Here is a 23710-nt window from a genome sequence, read left to right on the forward strand (position 1 = left end):
ACGTGTCTCCGTCAATTTCAAAGTAAAACCCACACTTTTGCCCAAAATAACAAAAAACAAAAAAACTGTTAAAAACTTTGTTAGCTTCATCATCCATTGTCTGCTCACATGTAGAGCAATAAACTAGATTTAAAGTGAACTGAGAGGTGGCAGCAGCCGTTTCTATCATTTCTCTGCTCATTAGTTAAGTCTGGGAGACCCGAAACAGACGCTGAATAAAATATCTTTTTACTTTATTTAGTTTAATCAGGTGTGTTATCACTGACACCAGATTACTGCATCACTCGTTTCCCAGAAACAATGTTTTTTCTTTCTTCCTCAGCATGCTCAAATCTCTCAGAACCCCCTGATGAATATTATGGGAACATTGATTGAAGCGCACACAATGTGGGAGGATTCACTCGGCTCGTTTTGTGTTAGAAGATCGCAAGCGTCTTGGCGCAAATCGGCACACTGACAGCCAATCAGCTCACGGTGCGCTGGTTTCGCTCCTGCTTCTCTCTCACTTTGTGAGCGTGTGCGCGTGTGCGTCTATCCCCAGCGTGTACATGGCACGAGCGCGCTGCAACCCCCCCACCCACACGATCTCAGACACAATAAAGTTAAGACCGTGAGCGATTTCCTTCCAGTCACTCCCCTCCTTTGCACTTGCCCACTCGCGTTTAAAGCCTCGCTGAGCTCCTGCAGGGAGCTCAGAGCACTGATGGAACAGGGGATGATGGATGCTGAGAGAGGTCGTGTGATCCACCGGAGAAAGCGCACAGGGACACTCGCGGTGGTGGTCGCCGTGCAGAACGTGGTCGTGGCCGCCTGCCTGATAGCCACTCTTTTCCTTTACTTGGACTTCCCGAAGGATGTGAGTACGCTGTGAGTGGAGAGGTTAAGTGGAGAGCTCGTGGGCAAGGATGCGCACACTTGGTTTGTCTTTAAGAACATTTTGGATGATTTTTTTAAACACCTGCAGTTCAATACCGAGTAAAACTCCTTAATGCACATTTATCTATCAACTTAAAGTTAATATTATAAGCAGCTCTGTTCATCCAGACGTTTTCTAGCTCTGGAACTCTTTTTGAAAGCTTGATACTATTATTACACTATTGTTATTTCAATATGATTAATATCTCTTAAAATAGTGTGGGGACTGCATGTTCTCAGAAGGGAAAGGAGACTGCAGAAACAAACTGTCAAATTACGATTAAAATATAAGAGTTACAACTAAAATGTCCTATCAGGTTTGGAAAGTTACTATAAAAGCTCCTGCTGCTATCTTAAGTTTCCCTTTGTGTCTGAGTGAACTATACGGAGCGAGATTATTTAAGATAACTTGCGCGGATAAAGGAAACTTTGCGAAAGTAACTGGTTGCATTAGGTAATCACAGCTGGAAATGCAGGTGGTACAGCACAGATTAGAAAAGTGCTCAGACTATTTTTTAGGCTATTTGTACCCGATAATATTAATTTGTCTTTGATCTGCCCGCAAAACTGAAGCGCTTTCCGCTTATCTTTATTTAAAGTACACTACAGCGTGACATCTGAGAACACAGATGCCCTGTGATGTTCAAATGCATCGGGTCTAACACTTCTCACCCTTATGCGCAGCTGTCACATTAAACTAAGCGGTGGCGGGCGATAACAGCAGATATATGAGCTCATCAGTTCACCAGAGCGATTTTCTGCATGATCGATCCCTTATTTTCGGCACATTTTGCCGCTAAAGCAAACAAACAAACAAAAACAAAAAAGCCTAATAATATTTCTTTCTTTTTGATCACATCATTTGACCAAATCTCCTACTTAAGTAGGCGGAACTCGTTCCGTCAATTTTGAACGGAAGAAGAGTGAAATGACGCATCAGACGCCCCCTTTATGCACAGCAGAGGCTGAATCAGAAAGCCTGACTTATAACAGAGAAAGTTGATAACCGCCGTCGTGGCACCTCTTATCTCTGACTGGGTTTTTTTTTTTTCATAAAGTTGATCGAACTAGCTAAAACAGAGAAAAGTTGTGTTCAAATGTGCTGATAAAACGTGTAAAGTAAGTAACCTAATGTTTCACGTGGCTCTGCATCAAGTCATGCTGTTTCAACTCGATAAGGTGGATGCTATATTTTAAGCGTCTGCGGCTCTCCTCTTTGAGAGAGATGCGTGTTACTATTCCATCCATCCATTTTTTCCCGCTTGTCCAATTCAGCGTCTCGGGTGTCTGGAGTCTATCGCAGCTGTCATAGGGCGAGAGGCGGGGCACGCCCTGGACAGGTCGCCAGTGTATCGCAGGGCTATCAAAATTCCAGATTATTGAATTAGAGGTGGATTGATTTGGTGCAGTAGTAGTAGTACTAGTAGTAGGTGCTGTTGCTTGTTATCACAGCGATGCCTTGAGGCGTGAATAGTCATCCAGGAAATCCCAAAAAGTTGATTCTGTTCATCTGGATGTAGCGTAGTGTCTTAAAGATCCGCGTTTAACTTTTGATTTTCAGTTTTAATTTTAAATTCTACAGTAACATAAGGCTTTCAGAGATTTGCTTGAGAAAACAGCTTTATTAGTGACACAAAAAAAGGAAAAAAGACGAAGCTAAACCGAGAGACAACCTGAATAGGCGCACTTTTTGAGGCTCTCCATATTCTTTGACCCGGATGACTGACAATCTGCATAGAAATAGCTGCACGGTTACTGTATAATGATGATTGTATTAGTGACTAACATTTGTTCTACTTTTAGGACATCTTGTTTATTCTTGAGATGCTACTCTCACTACTGTTTTTAATCAAGCTGCTGTGAGACTTTCCCTAGTTTCTGTCAGCCTGTCTATTTTCACACCGCATCACTTAACCGCTGTATCAAGCAAGTTTGTGCTTCCCAGAGTGAAACATCAAGAAATTGCAAAACAGAGCTGTGTGACCTTTACAAAGAAAAAAACAAAACAAAACACACAGAGGGCAATAAGAGCAACGAAGAAAATCTAGAAACCCAATAAGCCTCTAATCTTTGCGTTTTTTCTTTCCTCAGCAGACGTCAACTGACACGATTGTGCACATAGAGTTTGAACCTTTAACAGGTGAGAAAAATAAAACCTTTAGTTTCTGCTCTGATCTTCCCACCCACAGAGATACTGAAAAAGACTACAGAAAGTCATATCAAGTAAAAAGCGTGCTTTCACCTTAAAAAACAAAAACCAAAACCAAAAAACATGCTGCTCTCTTTGTCTCACATTGTATTTTCATTTTTCAGTCCCCCTAGGAAATATGACACTGAAGTTTAAGGAAATTGCAAGCAAGTACAAAATGGATGTAAATACGGATAAAAATAAGATCGACATCACATGCAAGGGGCCCTACATTTGGTATATGGATGTGTGCTACAAGTCGTTGACAAATGGGATGGTGACCACAGGGATACTGCAGCTGAAGATGGATGATACTGTTGTCAGTAACGTCACACTGACTGTTTCAGATGTGTTAGATGTCTGCAGGGGGCACCAGAGCGTAGTTTATCTCAGGGCAAACACGAAGTCTAGTCTGGACTTGAACCAAATAGATGGTTTCAAGGTCTTGAATGTGACCGTGGGCCTAAGCTATCTGCTGGGAAAAAGGTGTGAATTCTGATGAGGGCCAAGACGTGCCTTCAGGAGACCAAACCCAGAACTGGCTGGCATGAAAAGAAAACTCGACACTGAGCTGTGCTCATCTGCCAAGTGACAGCAGACACACTAAGCCTGATTCACGCTGATGACACAAGTTGTGTTGACAGAGTCTCTTTTTGTTTTCTTTAATCACCTCAGCCAGGGTTGCAGTGAAATCTCTACAGTGTGCGCGCAGCCCTGGGCACGAGCAACTTGGTGGATTTTGGTGGTGACACAATCTGTTTTCTTTAACACAAAATAGCTAAAAAAAAAAAGAAAAGAAAAGAACAAAAAAAAAGAAAGACAGTGTATTTGACTTCTTGAATAAGCATATTTTTTTATGCACAAAGACCACACTGATTCCCATTCTTAAACCATTCGGATTGAGGCTGTAACTGACTGTTATTTTTCTTATTGATTTATCCTCCATTTATTTATTAATTTTTATTTTTTACCATTGATGGTTTGATTCAGAAAACGAACCGAATACTGATTGTTTTTCCTTTTTCCTTTTAAACTCCTCGTGCTTATCTCCATTTCCTGGTGCCAAAAAGTGACTTTTTCAGCATCCAAAACCAAAGTTATTCAGCTTACTCATATATAGAAGATTGTTGTTGTTGTTATTATTATTATTATTTTTTACATAAATGTTTGTTGTACCAAATGAATGTATTTGTTATGGTGCATTTGTCTCCTGTGTAGCTCCGATCTGAGTCTGTGAACTTTCTGTGTGCCAAAAAAAACATTCCTCACACATTTCTATGTTGGATTTTCTGTCATAATACCAGCACGACTACAGCAGAAACATGCAGGAGAGCCTTTTTTGCGGCTCTTTTTTGCCTACATGCTGTTAGACATTGTCTAATCTACTCTGTGCTTGTGGTGATGGATTATTACTTATCAGGCTAAATGATGCTGCAGTTACACTGGCACACAGACCTCTCAGAGTAAAGACCAGAGAGGAGATGAATGTAATGGGACTTTTTGATTGTATATGCACTTGCAGTGTGCACAGTCCTTGGATTTGTGTGTGTGCGTGTGTGCACGTGTGTGTGTGTTTAAATTATGCATAAAGCACAGACCAAGTGTTGACTGAAGTTCATCATATTGTGGTGTATTAGTTAAGCTATTATATTTAAAATAAGAAGCCACATTTCATGATTGTTTGGCACACTGTAAAACATCTCGTACAATGTTTTAAGCAATGTCACATTCCGTGTCATTTTTTCTTACACTGGATGGTTTGATTTTTTTAAATAAAACATTTTATGCAGGCTGAAAAAAAAAACTGTGTTTACATTTTTGTTTTCAAATGATCTGGTACTGGTGATACTTTGAATGATTGCAAACTGAGCTAAAGGAGGCTTCTTGTTTTAGCTGGATTTTCTGCTGCATGATTTAACAATGCATACTTAATCCAGGGTTTCTACCTCCTGTAAGGTTTGGCCTAGTTCAAATGTTGGGATGAAACTTTAATAAAAAAAAGAGTTTCCATTCATTTTGCAATAAGCTTCACTTCTTTGTTTTGATCGTTCCGACTCTCGCTCTGCCCCTCCCTTTCTGTGTGTACATGTGGCTCCTGTGAGAGTAAGCAGTTTCATCATCATTACCTGATAATTCAGCCTTGCTTAACCAAAAGTGAAAGTGAATTGCACAACTAGCCTTTCCATGTCACCCAGTGACTTAATGTGACACAACTTATGTACACTTCTGAACTTTCTACACTTTGAGTGTCAAACTCACTTTAACCCATTAAGCTTAGAGGTCTACGGTACTGTGCAAAAGTCTTGACCCACCTCGTCTTTATATTTTGCTTCCAAGCAGCTGGACTTTCTGTGACTTTTAAAAGTGGGTTTAGAGACAATAGTGTTGCTGGACATTGTTTGCTTTTTCACTAATTTACAGTCCAGTCCTTGTACCTGACTATTTTTAGAGGAATGTTTTTTTGTTTGTTTGTCGAATCACTTAGAACTGACCTATGAATCATTCAAGCATAAAAAGCACCTAACTCATGGAATGAACAAATGTTGTCTACACATAACAGACAGCTTAGCTAAGACTCGGCTTTAAATTGTATCTTTCGGGACTTTGTTCCTATCAGCCTGTCACAAAAGCAAAAAATAATTTGATCCATAAACATCATTTATTTTGTTAGCTGAGTCTACAAATAATGACAATGATAACACAATTTGGCAGAAAAAGAATGGCATTTTTTTTACTAACAAGGTGATCCTTAAAAAGCTATTAGCTGAAAAGTTTGCATATTTCAGCATATTGTGTGTCATTAAAAAAATACTGAGGAAACTTGACAAGTGGAGGAAAGAAGAAAAAGTGGTGGGCCTAAAAAACAAAAATGGCCTACAGCAAATGAACAGTATCTGAAAGTCATGTCCTTAAGAAATAGGACAAATTCCAGCAAAGACCTGATGTAGGACCTGAGAAATGCATCTGAACCTTCAGCTGATCCATCTACTATTTACTGAAGCCTCATCAGAAAAGGAGTCAGTGAAGGGTGGTCTTTGAGAAGCCATTTGTCAGGAAGAGAAACGGCGAGAAAAGGCTGATGTATGAACACAGGTCTGATTAGAAGTCCAATCATCATCAGTATGTACGGAGGAGGTACAACAGTGAGCATCTACAGCTATCTGTAAGACACCACGAAGGCCTGTCGCTGTTTTGGGCTGCATTTCAGCATAACAGTGATCTCGATGACACTGCCAGTGCAGTAAAAGCAGAAATAAATCACACACTGGAATGCTATCGTTGAAGAAGTGTCATCTTGACAGAGAACAGAAGCATATATGTTGCATGAATGTAACTAAAGTCCAAGGCCTAACTGAGCAACATCTATAAATAAGATAATCTTGGGAGAATTTCAAAATTTGTCATGGTCCTGGGTCGGTGACCCAGCGTTATGAGTTTATTGTTATTATTTTTTAGTTTATTCTGATTTTATATTAGTTCTTTGGGTTTGGTTCTCTTGTTTTAATTATCCCTACCTGTGTCTTCCCCCTGTGCTCTGTTCGTGCCCCTGAGTTTCCTGTTTTACTTTGAAGGTTTGTTTCTAACTAGGTTCAGCTGTGTTCCCCTCTTCTGTGTCTCGTTTCCTTTGGTTGTATTTATAGTGTGTGCCTGCCTGTGTTCTTCATCGGTTTGTCTGCCCTGCCCTGCCCTCCCCTCTCTGTGCCATTTCCGTGTATCTTCCGGTGTCTTTTGTTTTCAGGTTTGTTTTTTTAGTTTCTCCCAGTTTAGGTTTATTTTTAGTTCAGCCCTTGCTTTTGTTATGTTTTGTGCACTGTAAATAAACTCACTCACATCACCGCCGCTGTCTGCTACTTGGATCCTCCTTCTCATCTCCACACGACTGCTGCCCCAGCCGTGACAAAATTCAAATATTAATTTCATAATCAGAGTGAAAGTGAGATTTGAGTGAGCCTCCTATTTTACATTGACAATCTCTGGGAACCACCAGCCTGCACTCCGAGACCTTTGTGCTCTGTCAGCATAAAATGTTGCAAAGAGGAATCCCGTTTCGGACTTTAAAGTGGTTTTTAAATTCCATCCATCCATCCATACGCTTCCGCTTATCCTTTTCAGGGTCGCTGGGGGTGCTGGAGCCTATCCCACCTGTCATAGGGCGAGAGGCGGGGTACACCCTGGACAGGTCGCCAGTCGGTCGCAGGGTTTTTAAATTCAGTTCTTATTTAACAGGAAGCACCGAAGAGAAGCTTATATGAGAGAGATATCTCTCTGTGATCCTCTTTTGGTACTCTTGATCTTGTTGTGGAAAAACTGGAGACTTTTCTAGGAGCATTTATAACAACCTGCTAAAAAGAAATAGTCCACCCTGTCATGTGGGCTCATGGATGAATACAACTGGATATCATCTGCAAACAAATTGGAATTTATGCCATGTATTCTAATAGTCCCTTATGTATCCTAATAGGGAAGCATGTATAATGTTAAAAGTGCACAGCACCTTGGGGAACTCCATGACTTCTCCTCGACAAGAAAAAACTAAACTCTATCAGATAAATATGATTTAAAACAATGCATTACGTTTTCTTTAATACTAATGGTGCATTCTGTAGTAAAAGGTCTAACAGGGCAAAGACGGAGATGTGTCAGAGGCCATAAAAAGATGATTAATAACCTTCATAAGCCTTGTTTCCGGTTGGATTGCCCCCGACGCTCTGTCAATAAATCACTCCTCTGCAGATGAAATTCTGCAATAAAGGAAGATTGGAAATTGGTTCGTTATTAGTTAGAACATCTGGATGAGGTAATAATAGAAGTTAGGTTAGAGAGATCAAAAGAGCTGTCTAAATAAAGATTAGCATCACTCAGTTGCTGTGCTTGAGGATACAAATAGCAATAGCTGTGGTGAGGCTGTGGTTATTTTTGTCTCTTATGATTACAATTTTATTTGTAAAGATGTTCAGTATGGCGTCACTACTTAGAGCGAAACACATACAAGCTCAAACTGTAGCTCAGACAGACTGGCTACATCATTTGTTTCTATCAGCGATGATCTTTTTTTTTATTATATAAGAGCACACTTTTTTTTTGACAAAAGTTTAATGCAACTTCCTTATTAAAGCGCACATTTGTAATGTGTACCAGGGAGTCACATAGCATTGAAATAAAATTGAAATAATAGTGGAATCGCTTCCTTAAACTGGATTACAGCCCTTTCTCATAAACTACCATAATGGAAGTCTTACCTGGTCAGGCAAGAAGAGTCTATTCAGCAACTTTCTAACACGTGCTCCCTAGTCCCTGTGCATGCACATTACAGTTTAACGGTTGAATTGGATTTTAATTATTATTAGTATTTTTTTCCATCTCAGCTTAATGTCCGGAAATTCTCAGCTTGGCTTTCCTATTACTAGCTCCCGTCTCTTCTATTAATAGAACAATAGGCTTTCCATCACATACGGCAGTTGAAAGACTTGAAACATTCCGAGATGTTTTTGTGGAAAATTTCATCACTCAATCCTTTCATCACGCTGTTAGGAAATCAGAAGAAGCCGCAGCAAGTTTAAACATGAACAGTCGGACCATCGATTGCGTCTCTGAGGTTATTTTTAGCCTGAAACTAAGTGTGAGAAATTGAAATTCTTCATGTAACACCATTTGCAGTCAGTTTGTCATGTCTGATTAAATCAGCAGATGGAAATATAGCATTATATGTATTTTTTTTTAATCTTTAAAAACATTAAACCGCTCATAGGTGGAGTAAAAGTATACAGAATCTGTGCCCAGTCTGGATCACCTAGATTCTGGTGATTCTGAGCAAAGCAAAGACAATTTGAAGGGTTGAACTGCAGGTTAGCAACTTGTGTGTCTGTTTAAGTTAAGGCAATGCCATTATATAACAGGGAAAAGTACCAAAATTCATTGTGATATGCAGAAGTGAAACACACAAATTGATTAGTAACAAAACTATAGAGACTAAAATCAACTGACACTGTTTGTATGGTTCTTAGGAAACCTGATAGACAGGTATTGTCAACCACCAATAGCATTCAGTTGGGGAATTTCCTCACAATGAAATGAAAAGTGCTTGCAACAAAGAAACCTTTCCACCCTTTCTCATTCTTTTTGCATGAATAGAAATGTATTATGTCATTATCAGTGTTTAATGGACTTCTCCTGCTTATTATTATTTTTTGTTAAAGTTTGTACATAGAAGTTGGATATGTAGTGTGATAACTTCTTAATTTAAAACCCATTTTTTTTTATGTCTAAACGAAAACAGTCACTGTACATCATATCCTTGTAAATGGTGAGTGACTTGTTTACAACATTCACCATAGTTTTAGAGAATTACCTGTCATAATATTTGTTTTGCAGAGCTTTGATGTTTTGTCGCTACTGTAGAAAGACAAACTGAGCTACGTCACATTTAAGAGGATGGCTGTCTCAAATGATACAGCCGCACTCAGCAACTTGCAGAAGGCCAAAAACGTCCAGAGCTAGAGGCTGGGGATTCCACTTTAGTTTTATGGTTTAGAGAAAAAAATGTTAGAAGCTAATAAACGTTTGTCCATAAAGGGATGCACGTGACAAGCAACAGGTTGCAACACATACGTCACAAGCACCAAGAAGTGGAATTCCCCACTGTGTTATGCTATAACCAGCCTGCTGTGTTAATACTAGCTAGTTTGACTCTATGGATGTGTGCTGATTCATGAAGCTTCAGAAAAAGGAAATTCCTTTTAGTTAATTGTAGGACCTCAGCAGTCATTTAGGAATGACTCCAGCTAGTTATTTTACACACCTACTATTTATTATGTTCAGCTTCTTGTTAATGCAAGAAGGCATGGAGCATAACATGGTTGTTGGTGCCAGACTGGCTGGACTGAGTATTTCAGAAACTGCGGCTACTGGGATTTTCCCACACAACCATCTCCAGGATTACAGAGAGCAGAAAAAAAAATCCAGTTCAGTCAGTATTTATCTCGGCAAAAATGCCTTGTTGTTGTTTACAGAAGTCAGACAAGAGAGGCCATACTCCTTCAAACTGGACCGTAAGGCAACAGTAACTCAACCAAGATATGCAGAAGAGCACACTGGGTACCACTCCTGCAAGCTAAGAATGGGAACTGAGGCTCCAGTTTGCTTGGACTCACAAAAATTGGACAGAAGATTTGAAAAAAATACTACCCGGTCTGATGAGTCTGCTGTGTTGGCCATAATATGACATAAACAACATGAATGCATGGATCAAATCCAACTATATTTGCATATAATTATAGAATATAGTATATAACATATAGTTTGACATAATTACAGCTTTAATAACAAAGGGCATTTCCAAAAGCACTGGTCAAATGCCAAATAATGGTATGCAATGAAAAGTCATACAAAAAGCAAGAATCTTAAATTAGGTTTACACTAAAGTGAATGCTTCACCACACAGCTAAACTGCTAAACAGTTGTGCCCCTCTCCAGCACTGTGTGCATTTGTCAGTGTAACAACATCGATGGTACAACAGCCTCAAAAAGGACTAACACATCTCTTTTGTGCTGTCAGAAATCTCTCATACGGGTTTCTTTGTGTGTAACATCTCCTCCTTAAATAATGCCCATGGGACAAGTCAATGGCTCAGGATCTGTAATTCTATGCTTTAGCTCTCTGGCATTGGTGAGTCTTTGCCATTTATGCCTTCGGATGCTCTTTGCTGACAAAAATTGAAAGTGAAATGGTCGCCTGCAAATCCATCCATCTCAAGGTTTGACAACTCTGAGATTTTCTTTCTTCTCAGTGCAGTAGTAAACAGTCATAATCTCACCTACAACAGCCTTTCTTTTAGCTCCAAGCAGTTTGACCTTCTCCCTGACCATCTCATTATGACAAAGGTTTTTTCCGCATAAATGCCACTCACCAAAGACTTTTTTTTTGTTATTCGCACCTTTCTGACAAATCTCTAAAGACAGTTGCTATTAGCAATTTTTAAAAAAAGCCCCCATTACTTAAAGTCACTCTAAACTCATACAAGCTCAAGAAATTGCACTTTATTGGAGTCTAAGATGTTTCCATTATTTTCACCTCTCTTTTAAAGTAGCGAACTATTGCATCATGTTCTGGATGCTTAATTTCTAGTTTTCAGGTTGACATGAACCTTTGAACACAACTGCAATAAATTGACATCATAAAACAACATTCAGGTAAATCATTTCACAGTGAGATTAAAGTTTAGTAGGTTTGTGATGACTGCGAAAGACATCCAGCCACATAAACCCGGTGATCCAGTATCCAGTACAATGAATTAAAAATGGCCGACGACATAGAGTACAGTAAGATAATCCATTGTTTTTATAGAGTGCTCTAAATGTAAGTAATTAAGTAATCAAAAAAACAAACAAAACTGGAGTATATCTGAGTTAAAAGTGAACTAAAATTGCCTCTTTTTCTGTGTGAGCGAGAACTACCTGCTCTTTGACACATGCTTCAAAGTGTCAACCAATCTGTTATTGGTTTACACACACCGCTTTGCATTGGAAAGTGGTCGAAAGGCAGCGCAGATGAAATGTCATCATCCTCACAAAGATGGTAAAAAACAATTCGTATAGCGCTGTTGAGCTTTACCATATATGTATAAAGAAAAAGTAAGCCCTGTTTGTCTGCTGAAGACGAGATCACAGATAAAACACAGTCTATAACCTTTCCAAAATACTGCATGTCATATTAGTGTGTGGGACAAAAATACAGCTTTGACGCTTTGGGTGAGAAAGAACGTTTTTGTTGTTGTTAGTTTTTTTTCTTTGTTTTTCACTTTGACTACTCAGAGAATTGTTTTTCATATTTTTATCCCCGGTAAATTCTGCACATATGCTCTTAATCTCATACTGAGCTGCAGGTTTGCTTTCATGAGGCTTGCAGGTAGCATTGTGGTCTGCCACCACAGATTTGCAGGTACTGAACTCTGACCACAGAAAGTTTTAGGGACATCAAGTAAAAGCTAAAGGCGTCAATGGAAGCACTGTAATTAATACAAATATGAATTTAAGTTACATTTCTAAATTAAGTCACACTTGTCGGTTAGACAGCTTACCTTCCAATCTAATTATACTCCTGATACCAGAGGTGTCATATTCATTTTACATTGTAAGTCACATACAGCCAACACAGCACCTTCTTTCTCCTTCATTATAAAGAAGCGCTTCGCTTGCCGTTGTAAATCCATGAAACCCATCAGTGCAACTCTTTGATTTAGGAACTTTATTGTTTATTAAATGTAATTCTAACAAAACAAACAACAAACAACAAAAGAACACCTAATTTTCAATTACTGAGTGGTTTATCTTTACATACTTACTTGTAGCATGCCAGACTTTGTCAGTTAGAAGCCTGTGAAAACTGATGAGTTCAAAGACCAAGGGCAAGCCTTCTTTTGCGTGTGACATCTGTGATCTATAACCTCAATAAAACAGATTACATGCAGGTACATCAGAGCAGGGCCACAGGAGAGGCTCATTTGAATTCATATGACTCGTGCAGAGAAAAAAACAAAGATTTTGGTGATTCTTTTAGGCTGAATTTCATTATGATTCAACTTGGATCCTTTGTACTTGCTTACTAACCCTGCCTGTGTTGGTTGAGGAGTCTTGGTGCATGTGTCAGTGATCTAAAATGTCAAAAAAAGTAAGCGTTACACTTGGCATGTTACTAGAATTGTTGTTCACATGCCAGCTTTTAGTAATATAGCATGCAACCTGAAGTACTTTAGTGTGGTTGCACAGATCTGCTTGCATTGTTTTGCAGCAACTGTGTGCAGCAAACAAATCTTTACAGGCAGTGTGAACCACAAGTCGCAGCCTTATGAGTTTGGCAGGTATATCACCTTGGTCAAATGTTAGAGAGGGACATGAGAATGTCAAAGGTTTCCAGTAGAACTACTCATTTTACCCTGTCCACTTCAGGTCAGAGATTCATTACAAAACAGCGCTCTTAAAAAAAAAGCCTTGTTGACTGTATGGCTAAAATTGGGTCTTCAGAGAGGGTACAGGGTAAATCCCTGTGTGGTCAGCAATTACTCCATGGTGGTTTCAAGTTAACAACAGGTTTTCCCTACAGGTAGCATGCTAATAGAAAAATTGTCAAAAGTTGCCACTTTGGTTAAGTGACCTTTGAATAGTTGCTGTTAGTTTTGGTTGTGAACCATTTACTCAGATTTTTTTTTTTAACAGTTACGTCAAGAAGCCACAAACATCCCTGTGTGCCTGTGTGCTTCATGACTTAATATGAACATTGACATTAGGAAATTCAGTGTAGTTAACAGGTTTTGATATACTACTGAATGTAATTTAAAAACATGTTTTTAAAGGTTCTGTGCTTCTGAGTCATTGATGTACTTTGAGATCTTTGCTTTAACCTACCTACACCTACCTAGATTTTGTTGCTGTTTCCCCCTCTCACCTAAGTTTGCTAACTCTTCCAGAAAGCCCAGTTTTCAACTAAATCTTTATCAGACCAATAATTTTGTCTGTAAAATCATACAAAAAATACTTTTGTATGATTTCTTTAATTTTTTTTTATATGTATGTTTATTTTTACTGTGAATCAAAGCTCAATACATTTCTATCTGTGTCATTCATTGGGTTATTCCATGGTGACTGGATTACTGTGGTGCACTTAGATCTTGCCTGACACAAGAAAGCCTCAGCTGGAATAAGGTCGATTATATTTAAAAGGTTATTATGTTTAATTTAACTTTTTATTAACAGTTTACTAGTTTAATTGTTTTTGATCATATGTTTTAAAACATAACATATTTTAAATATCAGACCAAAACATTTGAAAATGGACTGTTAACCACATTCATCAGATCATCAGCATTTAAAAAATTATGCGACTCTATTAAAATAAAACTTTATCATCTCATCTTTTACGACTTTTCCTAAAATGAGTTTATTGGTTACACAGAAAATTTTGGTGTGTGTGAGATAAACTAGAACTGGAGGGGAGATGGGCGGAGGTGTGATTTGTCACAAAAGGACAGCAAGAGTGAAAGGGAAGGTTTGCAAGATGGTAGTGACACCTGCTATGATGTATGATTTGGAGATATTGCACTTGCTAACCCTGCTTTGACCTCAACCTCTGCAACCTCCACCTCAGACAAGGCTGAGGTGGAAAAAGATGGTGTTTATGGAGCTGAAAGGTGGAATGAAAATAGGAAGACCACAGAGAAGATTCATAGAAGCAGTGAAGGACATGCAGACAATTGATGTGACAGACTAAGACGGTAGGGATTGGGTGAGATGGAGTATAAGAATGAGTCTAAGTAAGTTGTTAAACTAATGAAACCCCTAACATTTAATCTTAAATATGTATTTTTGTCAAATTTTATTCATAATAAAAAAATAGATGAAAATTAACAACTTCTTTAAGAAATCACTGCTGCTGTTGTTGTGGGACGCGGTCAAAATGACCCCCGCTGGCAGTTCTAGTGTTAATACATTCAGTTTTTACTAGTACAGTAAAAAGCCATATTCAGCTTCTCCATGAATGCCTCTGTTGACACAAGCCACATTTCAAGAATGATTCCTCAAGTGCAGTTTCTAAACAAACATTATGATGAATGCCAGGAGGGCCAGCTCTGCTGCAGAGCTCACTGCGGTTTCAGGGATCAGAAACAGAATTAACAGTATTGCAGAGTTAATGCAACAGGAAGGCTTTGTAGTTTCATCACAATTAGCTGATGAAGCGTGCAGATCATGACAAATGATACAGTATTCTTGGAACATTTATTGTGAAAAAGAGTTTCATAATTTTCTGCCACACAATAGCCTCATTAATGCCTTGCGTACTGTACAGTGGTGAAACCTGCCTAGTTGAAAACATCAAAAATGACTTCTTGTCTTTAAACTGGGTTTTAAATTTCTAGAACACACATGCAATAAGCAGCTAACAATCGATGTTGTATTTTCTTATGAATTGTAAGAATGTGAAATACAGATTTGGTCTTTTTTGGAGGGGAGAAATAAAGTAAGCAAGCTACCTTTAACAGAAATTTAGTGAAAATGAACTGTAACTGTATAAATAAATGATCTGCCCTACTCTCTATGACTCGGCCATGGTGGGAGTCATGAAATAGTCATAAGAACTTATGAACTCAGCATAACATACAATGTAATTTATCTTTGAATGCCAACCAATTCATTTTAGTGAAAGCCAATTAATCTCAACCACTTTGTTTGGCAGAAACTGTGGGTAAATAGTTGTAGCCTGTCACTTTCTGTGCTTGTTATCAATAGTGCAAACAATGAGACTATGCAGACACTCTTTTCCAACCCCGCAAGCCCGGCCCATTTCAAATATTTCAACAGTCCATTCATTTTTGCTTTGACAGCAAAGAATTTCTTGTCCTTGCAGCATGACTGACCCAGATGGAAATGCATACAACTTTCTGTAGTTTTGTATGCTTGCAACATAAGGTAAAGGATTCTCCACAAGCCTGTGTGTAAATGTCACCCCAACTTAACTCCTAGATGAACATTTGCTATTTGTGATCGTTGAATTATGCATATGTATTGCAAATGCCCCCAAACTTGTTCACATCGCTTCTTTTAAGATGTGATCTAAATATTTGTGGTTTGAAACTGAAAATAAGTAAAGAGGCCTGTGCTCCATTTATGGTGATTCATTTCTGTTCTGGTCTCGGCCATTTAACTGAAAAAACCTTGAAATTACCACAACTTGAATCATGCTCATGATCAGTCTCATGCTTCCAGAGGAGTCCAGTCTTGTTTTAATCGTCTGTCATTCTATTTTAGGGTATAATTTCCTCTCGTTTTCTTCCTGGTCCCTGGATATGACACCTCAGTTTCGTAATCTCATTTACCGCCTACAACGCCCACAGTATATGATCTCCGGATTGTGCAACCACACCTTGTCAGATTATTCCGTGAGCTCACACAATGAGAAATGCTCACAGGTCAGCTTCAGGTTTGCCTCGCTTACAGCTACTACTTTCCTGTTTACTAGCCTTACCTGAATGTTTGGTTCCAGCATCATGCTGCTGCCACAACCCTGTTGCAGGCTCCAAACTAACTTTTCATTTTCACAAAAACAAAGACACTTATTATCTATTGATTACCCCAAATTTTAAATCTTTACTCTGCCTGCAATTATTGAAAACATGCAGCATAATCAGTGATTTCTGTAAAGTGATAACTAACCCAGGCCTGTTATCACAGCAGTAGACTTCATAAAGCCCACAGTATGCATGTTTAACATGTTGTCAGCCATTCGCCTTTACTCTTTTGTATATTTCCTATGGATGGTGACAAAGCACCTTTGTTATTTAACTGTGACTCCTCCTGTCCTCTGTTCTCGTGTCTATGACCCACTTTCAATACATCATGTTGAAAGATGTTTCATTTCCTAAAATGCATCGTGAAATCAGAGGAGAGAGGTAGTTATTATATAACTGACACTGCTTAAGCTGATGGCTCCCAGACAAGGATATTTAATTTCAACAATTGCTCCTTGTGTCTCTTCTTCACCTCCTCTTCTCACATCTTCGGTGGGAGGGACTACGACATGAGTAGAGGAAGTGAGAATGTGCAGTTTGGGAAATGAGTTAATGGAGATTGCTTTGTCTCATCAAATGGTATGCTGCTTCACACACAAACCATGTGCTCTCACAACTCCTACACACAGGAGGCTACTCTGTGACAGCTCTAAACACAACTAGGTGACACTTTTCTCTGTGACCTTACAGCTCGCTTCGGGCATGGTTATGGCACATGTTACCAGAAATGCATGATGTCAGTTTGGTTAGCTGTCTAACCACACTGTCTGATAGACTGGAGCAAGTTTCATTTTCTCTGGTTACTGAAATTCTGCACGTTGTAACACGAATGAGATTTCATGGAAAAGTGGCACACGTAAAATAAAGGGGAATGAAGCGCCTTGAGGTGACTTTTGTTGCGATTTGGCGCTATATAAATAAAATTGAATTGAATTGAATATTTGTAATATATAATATGTAACCAGCCTGCTGTATTTTTATACTGTGTGTTTTGAAACTTGAATACAGCCTAATTTCCCCTGAGGATTTACTTAGGAAATCTGTAAAAGGCTGTGTGAAACCTGACGTAACCTCTCATCTGATCGTCAATGAAACTGAGGAGACACAAATGTGATAAGGAAGTGCAGAAGTCTGGGATGCATTAACAGCCAGACAAACAAGGAGTTCTTGTCTGTGTGCGTACGTGCATGCATGTGTGTGTGTCTGTAGCTTCAGTCAAGTCTTAAAGCTTGTGACCCAACCTTACTAGTTGGAATAAGGCCAAAAGGTATAAAACAATGCTGATGCAAGAGCTACCCCTTTGTACACGTGGGTGGAACAATAACACGATGTGATGTAAATGCAGTCAGTTTCTCTGTTGGAGGAATTTCCTGGTAAATAGGTGAAACAGAAAACCTAAAACAGACTGAGACTGAGAGAGAGATGGAAATACCATTTTCGTGTTCTTGTTTATCTTTGTTTCAGTCGAGCTTTTTTTTTTTTTTTTTTTTAAATGTGGACTTGAGTGAAACAGGTGAAGCCAAAAGACAAGACAGTGCATGTATAAGAAATAAATGCTTCCTGCCAAGTGTCATTGTGCAATCTCACTGAATCGTTAATTCTGTGACATAATTCACACTACATGCAGTGCATATATTAGACTAGTGTCATAGGAGACACCAGAGGAGACAGGAGCTTCAAAGTGCAAGAAAAATACCAAACTGGCATCGAGCATGTACAGTAAACAGGCCTTTACAATTATTCCCACATACAACCTGGATATAAGTCAAGTTTTCCAGAATTAAATGCTAAATATCTGACTAATATCCCTTTTATCATTTCACAATAATCTCCTTTATTTTCTCCACCAGAGATCATTTCACAATCGTCTCCTTTCCCAGTCTTCAGGTGACAATAACTAATTGCATCTGTCTTTGCAGGTCTTCACAGGTCTTTACAAAGCTGCAGTAGGGATGTGAGTCAGTTTTTCCACAATTAAATTCAAAATATCCAGTAATGATCATTTCACCATTTAATCATTTCACAACCGGACATAACGGCATCCCAGAAGCTCAATAGCAATACATCTGTTCATAACAAGTATGTAAACTCTTCATTAGCAGATCATAAGAGGCGATCTAAGCTTAATCTTGGTTATAAATATAGACAAACTGATATGCATAGGCTATAATAAAAGCATAGAACATTCCCAGTCTTGCATATCACATGCGCACAACAGCACAACACAGTAAAACTAGAGCGTGTGCCACAAGGCTAAATTTATTTCCATTTGTAGACAGTCAGACCTACATGCCTTTCCAGCTTCAAGCAGGTGTGGAATTGGGGGTAACATCAGCAGATGCTTACTGTGAACATGAATTAGCCAAAGTAGCTACACCTTTAATCTTTTCTTGCTTAAATGTCTGTACTCCCACATGCTATTTGAGCGCACATTAACACTGACACTACTAGTGGAGATGCAGTACATTCGTATTGTTGGATGTGAGGCACTCCAATATCACTTTATATGGTCCTGTAATGCAGAACTGTATTAAATTCAGAAATAACACACAATTGTATAATTACTTTTTTTTTTACTTTGACTTCCAACAGTGCACAAAAAAAAGATTTTTAAAAATCCCATTAATCTTTTATGTCATCCTCTGGTTTTACAGAATGGAAAATTCCAAATTAAACAAGTACAAAACATTGGCTTTTTCGTTTTCCCATTCCACTAGGGAGACGTCAACCTCATGTTTTTTGGATCCTGAAAGAGTTTGGCAGATAGCCAAAATAAACTGCCGTAAACAAAAACAGAAAAAGAAAAAGGGTAATCATTAAACCAGCTCTTATGCGTGGGTGTAAAGGGATTCCCTTGTCCCTTTCTATTTGCTTTTTATTGCATGGGGAGGGAATTGAGCTCGGGATTCCCACTTTCACTGTCTGTACGTGGGAAGAAATGGGCTATATTAAGAGCAGCACACAGCAAGTAAACACTTCACTCAATATGGACAGACAACAGGCAGAACAGCAGGATAAACTAGTGGAGGTGAAAATCCAGACAGACTGTATGGAAGACAGTCTTCAGCCCAGAGGTTCACATGGCTTGATTAAGTGTGCACTGACTTTCATGGCAGGGATAGTTGTGGCTCTGGCTGCGGGCTTCATCCTTCATTATTTTCTGTTCAAACCCTCATGGAACCAGGTAAGAAACACTTCATATCAGTAATAGAAAGTCTTCCATATATGAATTGTCATTGATATGTTCGTTCACTTATATTTATAACTAATCTATCTACAGGATGCTCCAGCACTGAGTGACACATCAAAAGTCATCATGACTTGCAAACTAAAAAGTAAGTGTCGTTTAGATTTCAGCTGCTTCCAAAATCTCATCAGATGTAAATGTTGCCTTGTATTAATGGGAGATATTTCCATTTCTTCTGTAGTGACCGATCAGCTGGGAAGATATGACATCTTCACAGCTAATAAAACTGGAACCTATCTTGTCTACGGATGGGTGAAGGTCCCAAAACCGGTCACCGAAGAAGAAATTGTGCTGGAGCAGGGGAGAGAGGGGAACACCATAGAAATGGAAACAAAGCAAATTATATCCGAAGAAGTGTTTCTGTTCTGTAGAGTCATGCTTGCTGAGAACACTACAGTGAGTGTTAGATTCAAGTCTAATTACACAGACAACTCTTTCCATGTCTATGAGCTCTAATTAAGCTGATACCAGTTTGAATTTGAAAAACTCTCAGCTTTTTTGTGGCACTCAACTGTACTCAACTGAGTCTGCAGATGTTCAGTTTATCTACATCAAGATTTGTACTCATGCAGTAGTTTCATGGCAAGAGAAGCAGTTTCGTGTTTGATATGTCTGCTCTGGGTAGAGTGGGTGTGGCTTTATGAACTCTCCAAAGAGCGGATGCGACTTTTCTCGGGAACTGGGTGAGCAGGCGAAAGACTAGAGAGTCATTCACAGCTTTGCTCTAGGAGGAATATAATATTTTGACAGCACCTCACACTCATAGTGTGATCGTCCTCTGTACCAGCCATCATTCAAACACTTCACCACAAAAATTATTTAAATCTCACTTTCACAAGAAAAAGTTTCCTTTCTTGTCATCTTCTTCTCTGATTGACTACCTTTACCTGTGAAGATAATCCACCTAGCACAAAAAGCTATATTTAAAAGATTGTAAAACAGAATATTTGAAGGTGTTAAAATCATGTAAAAAGTCAAATGACACTTTGTTCTGTTAATGTTGCTTTGAAAATCGAAACTGTGTGTATATAGTTTTGGTATTGTTAATTGTAACTATGTTGGTATTGGTCAAGCTTTGTATTTTGTTCATATCATGGTTGTAACTGTACAGTATGCTGTGCATTATATGGATTGAAAACCTGTAATTAAATGTCACTACTATATTGGGAATGTGATTCTCAGCTTTTACTTGTGTTGTTTCCATGAAAGCTTCAAGTTTGAAACATTTTCAGCACACGCACACACACGCTGTCTCAGGATATGCTTGTCTAAAAACGACTTTTTGGACAAAAAAATGTTAAAAATATATTTTATTTACATAAATTATTTACATAATTACATAATTTAGGAATTTATTCCCTTGATTCCATATCAGCAGGTATGATTTGTTTGGGGTTTTTGGTATTATTCACTACACGTACTTGTATAAATGTGTTCTCACTCTTGATGGAACTGGTGTCACAAGTCAATATTTGGATAGAATACTGACTTACTGATAGTGTAATTCAAACAAAATAAATACAAGTGTTATTTGAAACGTGCAGTCTATGTATAACATGCCTTCTCATTATTAGATTATCAGCAACATCTGGTATGAATGTGTATGGAGGTATGCATGTGAATGGACTGTGATGGGCTGACGACTAAAAGCTTTGACTGACTTGATACTGAGACAATGACTGCACCCACTTTAGGATTAGTAAATGCCAATAAACAATTCACCCAGCCGACAAGAGAAGGGTGGATGCTTCGCTTTGTTTTGTTTTGTTTTTTCAGGAGCAGGAGGATAAGAGAGACTGGAGGAGGAGACTTTAGCTTCACATAAGTATGAACTGCAGACTTAACACTGTGGTTGCTGATTTTGAGTTACTGATGTTTGCATTAAGAAAACTGTGCTATATTAGCTGTGTTTTGATTAAGGTATCATGTTATATTATTGGGAATGCCAAATGCTACAGTGGAGATAACTATTGATATCACTCATGACTGGAATATGTTACTATTAACCACAGCAGGCCACTGTAAAAAAAGTCAATTAAATTCTATAGAGGAAAATCGCCAAAATTTAACAATACCTATGAATGACTGGCCACATTCAGAATAGAGATATGCAATAATAAACATTGGTCCACGTGATTTAGGTTCTCACTTGAAATAGTAAGTTATTAAATGTAGAATATAATCGACAGGGACATTTGATAGGATGTGGTACTGAAAAAGAACAAGAGCAAAGTAAATAAAGAAAATATTGTGTTTAGTTTGGATAAATTCAAATTAAAATGTACCATTACACTCAGAGGATCAATATGAAATAAAACATATGCAAAATTTGTAGGAAGTACATGACTGATAACTGTTCTGTCCTGAGCGTTTGTTTCCAGAGCACCCACTTGACCACACCAACAGTTTCTCGCCACCGAGGAGGGGTACTTGCAAAAAGAATAAAATAAAAATCTGAGTTTAACAAAACATTTTAAATGTAAATATCAAGCTTACCTTTCTTTTTCCATGAAATGTGCTTGTGGGCACGCCAGCCATTTTGAAAAGGTGGGCAAAACAATTGGCAAGGCCACACCCCCACACGTGTGATATAATTTTAAAGGTACTGTTGCCCTCTCTAAGAAACATCAGGACTTAGAGGAGTGGCAAGTAGAGTATGCGAGCTACAAGCAAAAACTAAAATGTGTACTACAGTGTGCAAAAATGAAATACTGGGTCATCAGGGGGACATGAGGGACATTTATAAAACTAAAAGTCCCACTAACCTTAAAGTGCACTTGAAAAGCTCACACAAGAAGGCTAACCTAGCTTACCTAGAAGACCTCATCAGGGGGAGCACACTCCCCCTCCTTGAAGAGCTCACCCACTCAACCCGCATCCCTAGAAAACAGCTAACCCCAGATAAGGCAGCGTGATGTATCCCGAGACAACAGGACTGGGACATCTAAATAAAGGTGTGAAACAATCGCCTTCAAAAGGTTATCAATTCACTTCAACCAAAATTAGGACCACACGGTGCGGCAAGAGTTAATAGTTAATAGTCTCAACACCCAAGGATAACCAGAAGAGCATGACTGATATGATGGAACTGGGATTTTGTTACACTTAATTTTTGCAAAACACAAATAAAACTAAATTGAAACTAAGGATTTTCAGAAAATAAAAACTAAACTAAACTAGCAAACAATTGGTAAAAACTGATTAAAACTGATGAAAATTGCAAAACTATTACAACCCTGGTCCAGACTAAGATGGTGTTGGACATCTTCAGGGCGGAAGAGGGTTGGTGTGACCAAGGTGTGGTTTGGCTTGTTGTATGTACATTTCAAAATGTTACAGCTCTGGATGGACCAGTTACCAGGGCATGGAAGGATGACAGACTTTATTACATGAGGAGAAGGGACATTTTCGGGATCGAAGATCCTCAGGGATGACAAGGCTGGAGCAACGGTACTCGAGAGAAGAATTTCTGATACTTTCTGAGATATGATGTCACCAACCTTCTCTTTTAATTGTCTAGCTCCAATGAATTGACACATGGGAGTGTGTCAAAAAGGGGGAAGTTGAGTCCGAACATCAAACAATGGTTTTATGAACATCTTATGACGTTATTTCTGTGTTTAATAATTTAGCTATGGTAAAACTTAAGCTTATAATGTGTTAGACTTAGAAAGGGTTCACTAATTTTTGATTTCTTTTACACACACATAGATTATGATTAGAATAGGTCCTGAACATAATATTTTAAACCAAATTTGAATCATTAGAACAACAATGGATAACAATATTAGATTATCAAGGCTAGGGAGAGAGGTGTTTTGGTTTTCTGTCTCTTGCAGAGAAAGGAAGAGACACCAGACGGGGACACGGAGATGTGAGGACCCTTCACAGCAGAGACAGATGTAGGGACAGCCGAGACAGCAACTGGGGTCAAGTGTCATGACGTTTGGGCTCCTGGAGAAGATGGATCCCACAAACACAGCAATAACCATGAAGGGGTTGGCGAAAACCAGGAACACCAGACCAACGAGGTTCGAGAGGCTCTTGGCAAAAAGGGGGACACGCCGGTGATCCCAAAACACACAGATCCTTGTTTGAAATCGGGGCAGAATAATCCCCAGAACTGTGCAATGACTAAAGGGTGGTCTAACCCCGGAGGTCGAAGAAAGAAGCTGAGAATCACCCAACTGGAAGACACTGGTAGCTGCAGCAATAAAAATAAAGGTTAAAAGCTCCTTAGACAGAGGTTCTAGTCTAAGTACATTTGAAAGGTATAAGGTGGCATTAAAATGGGAGTGGAAA

General features: G+C 38.7%; 1 protein-coding gene across 1 annotated transcript; it reads left to right on the forward strand.

Annotated features, from left to right (window-relative positions):
• Positions 1-718: 718 nt before the first annotated feature.
• LOC147301151 (uncharacterized) lies at positions 719-4649 on the forward strand. The gene is made up of 3 exons (XM_086282312.1): positions 719-856; positions 3007-3055; positions 3229-4649. The coding sequence occupies exons 1-3, from the start codon at positions 719-721 to the stop codon at positions 3600-3602; spliced, it is 561 nt and encodes a 186-aa protein (XP_086138438.1). The 3' UTR covers positions 3603-4649.
• Positions 4650-23710: the final 19061 nt, after the last annotated feature.

The sequence above is a fragment of the Aulonocara sp. 'chitande type north' Nkhata Bay genome, linkage group LG23 (genome assembly GCF_057382095.1).
Source record: "Aulonocara sp. 'chitande type north' Nkhata Bay isolate Kocher_YH1m ecotype deep benthic linkage group LG23, A_spYH_male_GT1.1, whole genome shotgun sequence".
In the NCBI taxonomy this organism is placed as follows: domain Eukaryota; kingdom Metazoa; phylum Chordata; class Actinopteri; order Cichliformes; family Cichlidae; genus Aulonocara; species Aulonocara sp. 'chitande type north' Nkhata Bay.

What these genes read in the sequence shown, in the direction of transcription:
- LOC147301151 (XM_086282312.1), top strand. Translation starts at nt 719, where the DNA reads ATGGATGCTGAGAGAGGTCGTGTGATCCACCGGAGAAAGCGCACAGGG. An exon ending in ACTTGGACTTCCCGAAGGAT is followed by an intron (nt 857 to 3,006) that starts GTGAGTACGCTG and finishes TTCTTTCCTCAG; the next exon opens with CAGACGTCAACTGACACGAT. An exon ending in AGAGTTTGAACCTTTAACAG is followed by an intron (nt 3,056 to 3,228) that starts GTGAGAAAAATA and finishes TTCATTTTTCAG; the next exon opens with TCCCCCTAGGAAATATGACA.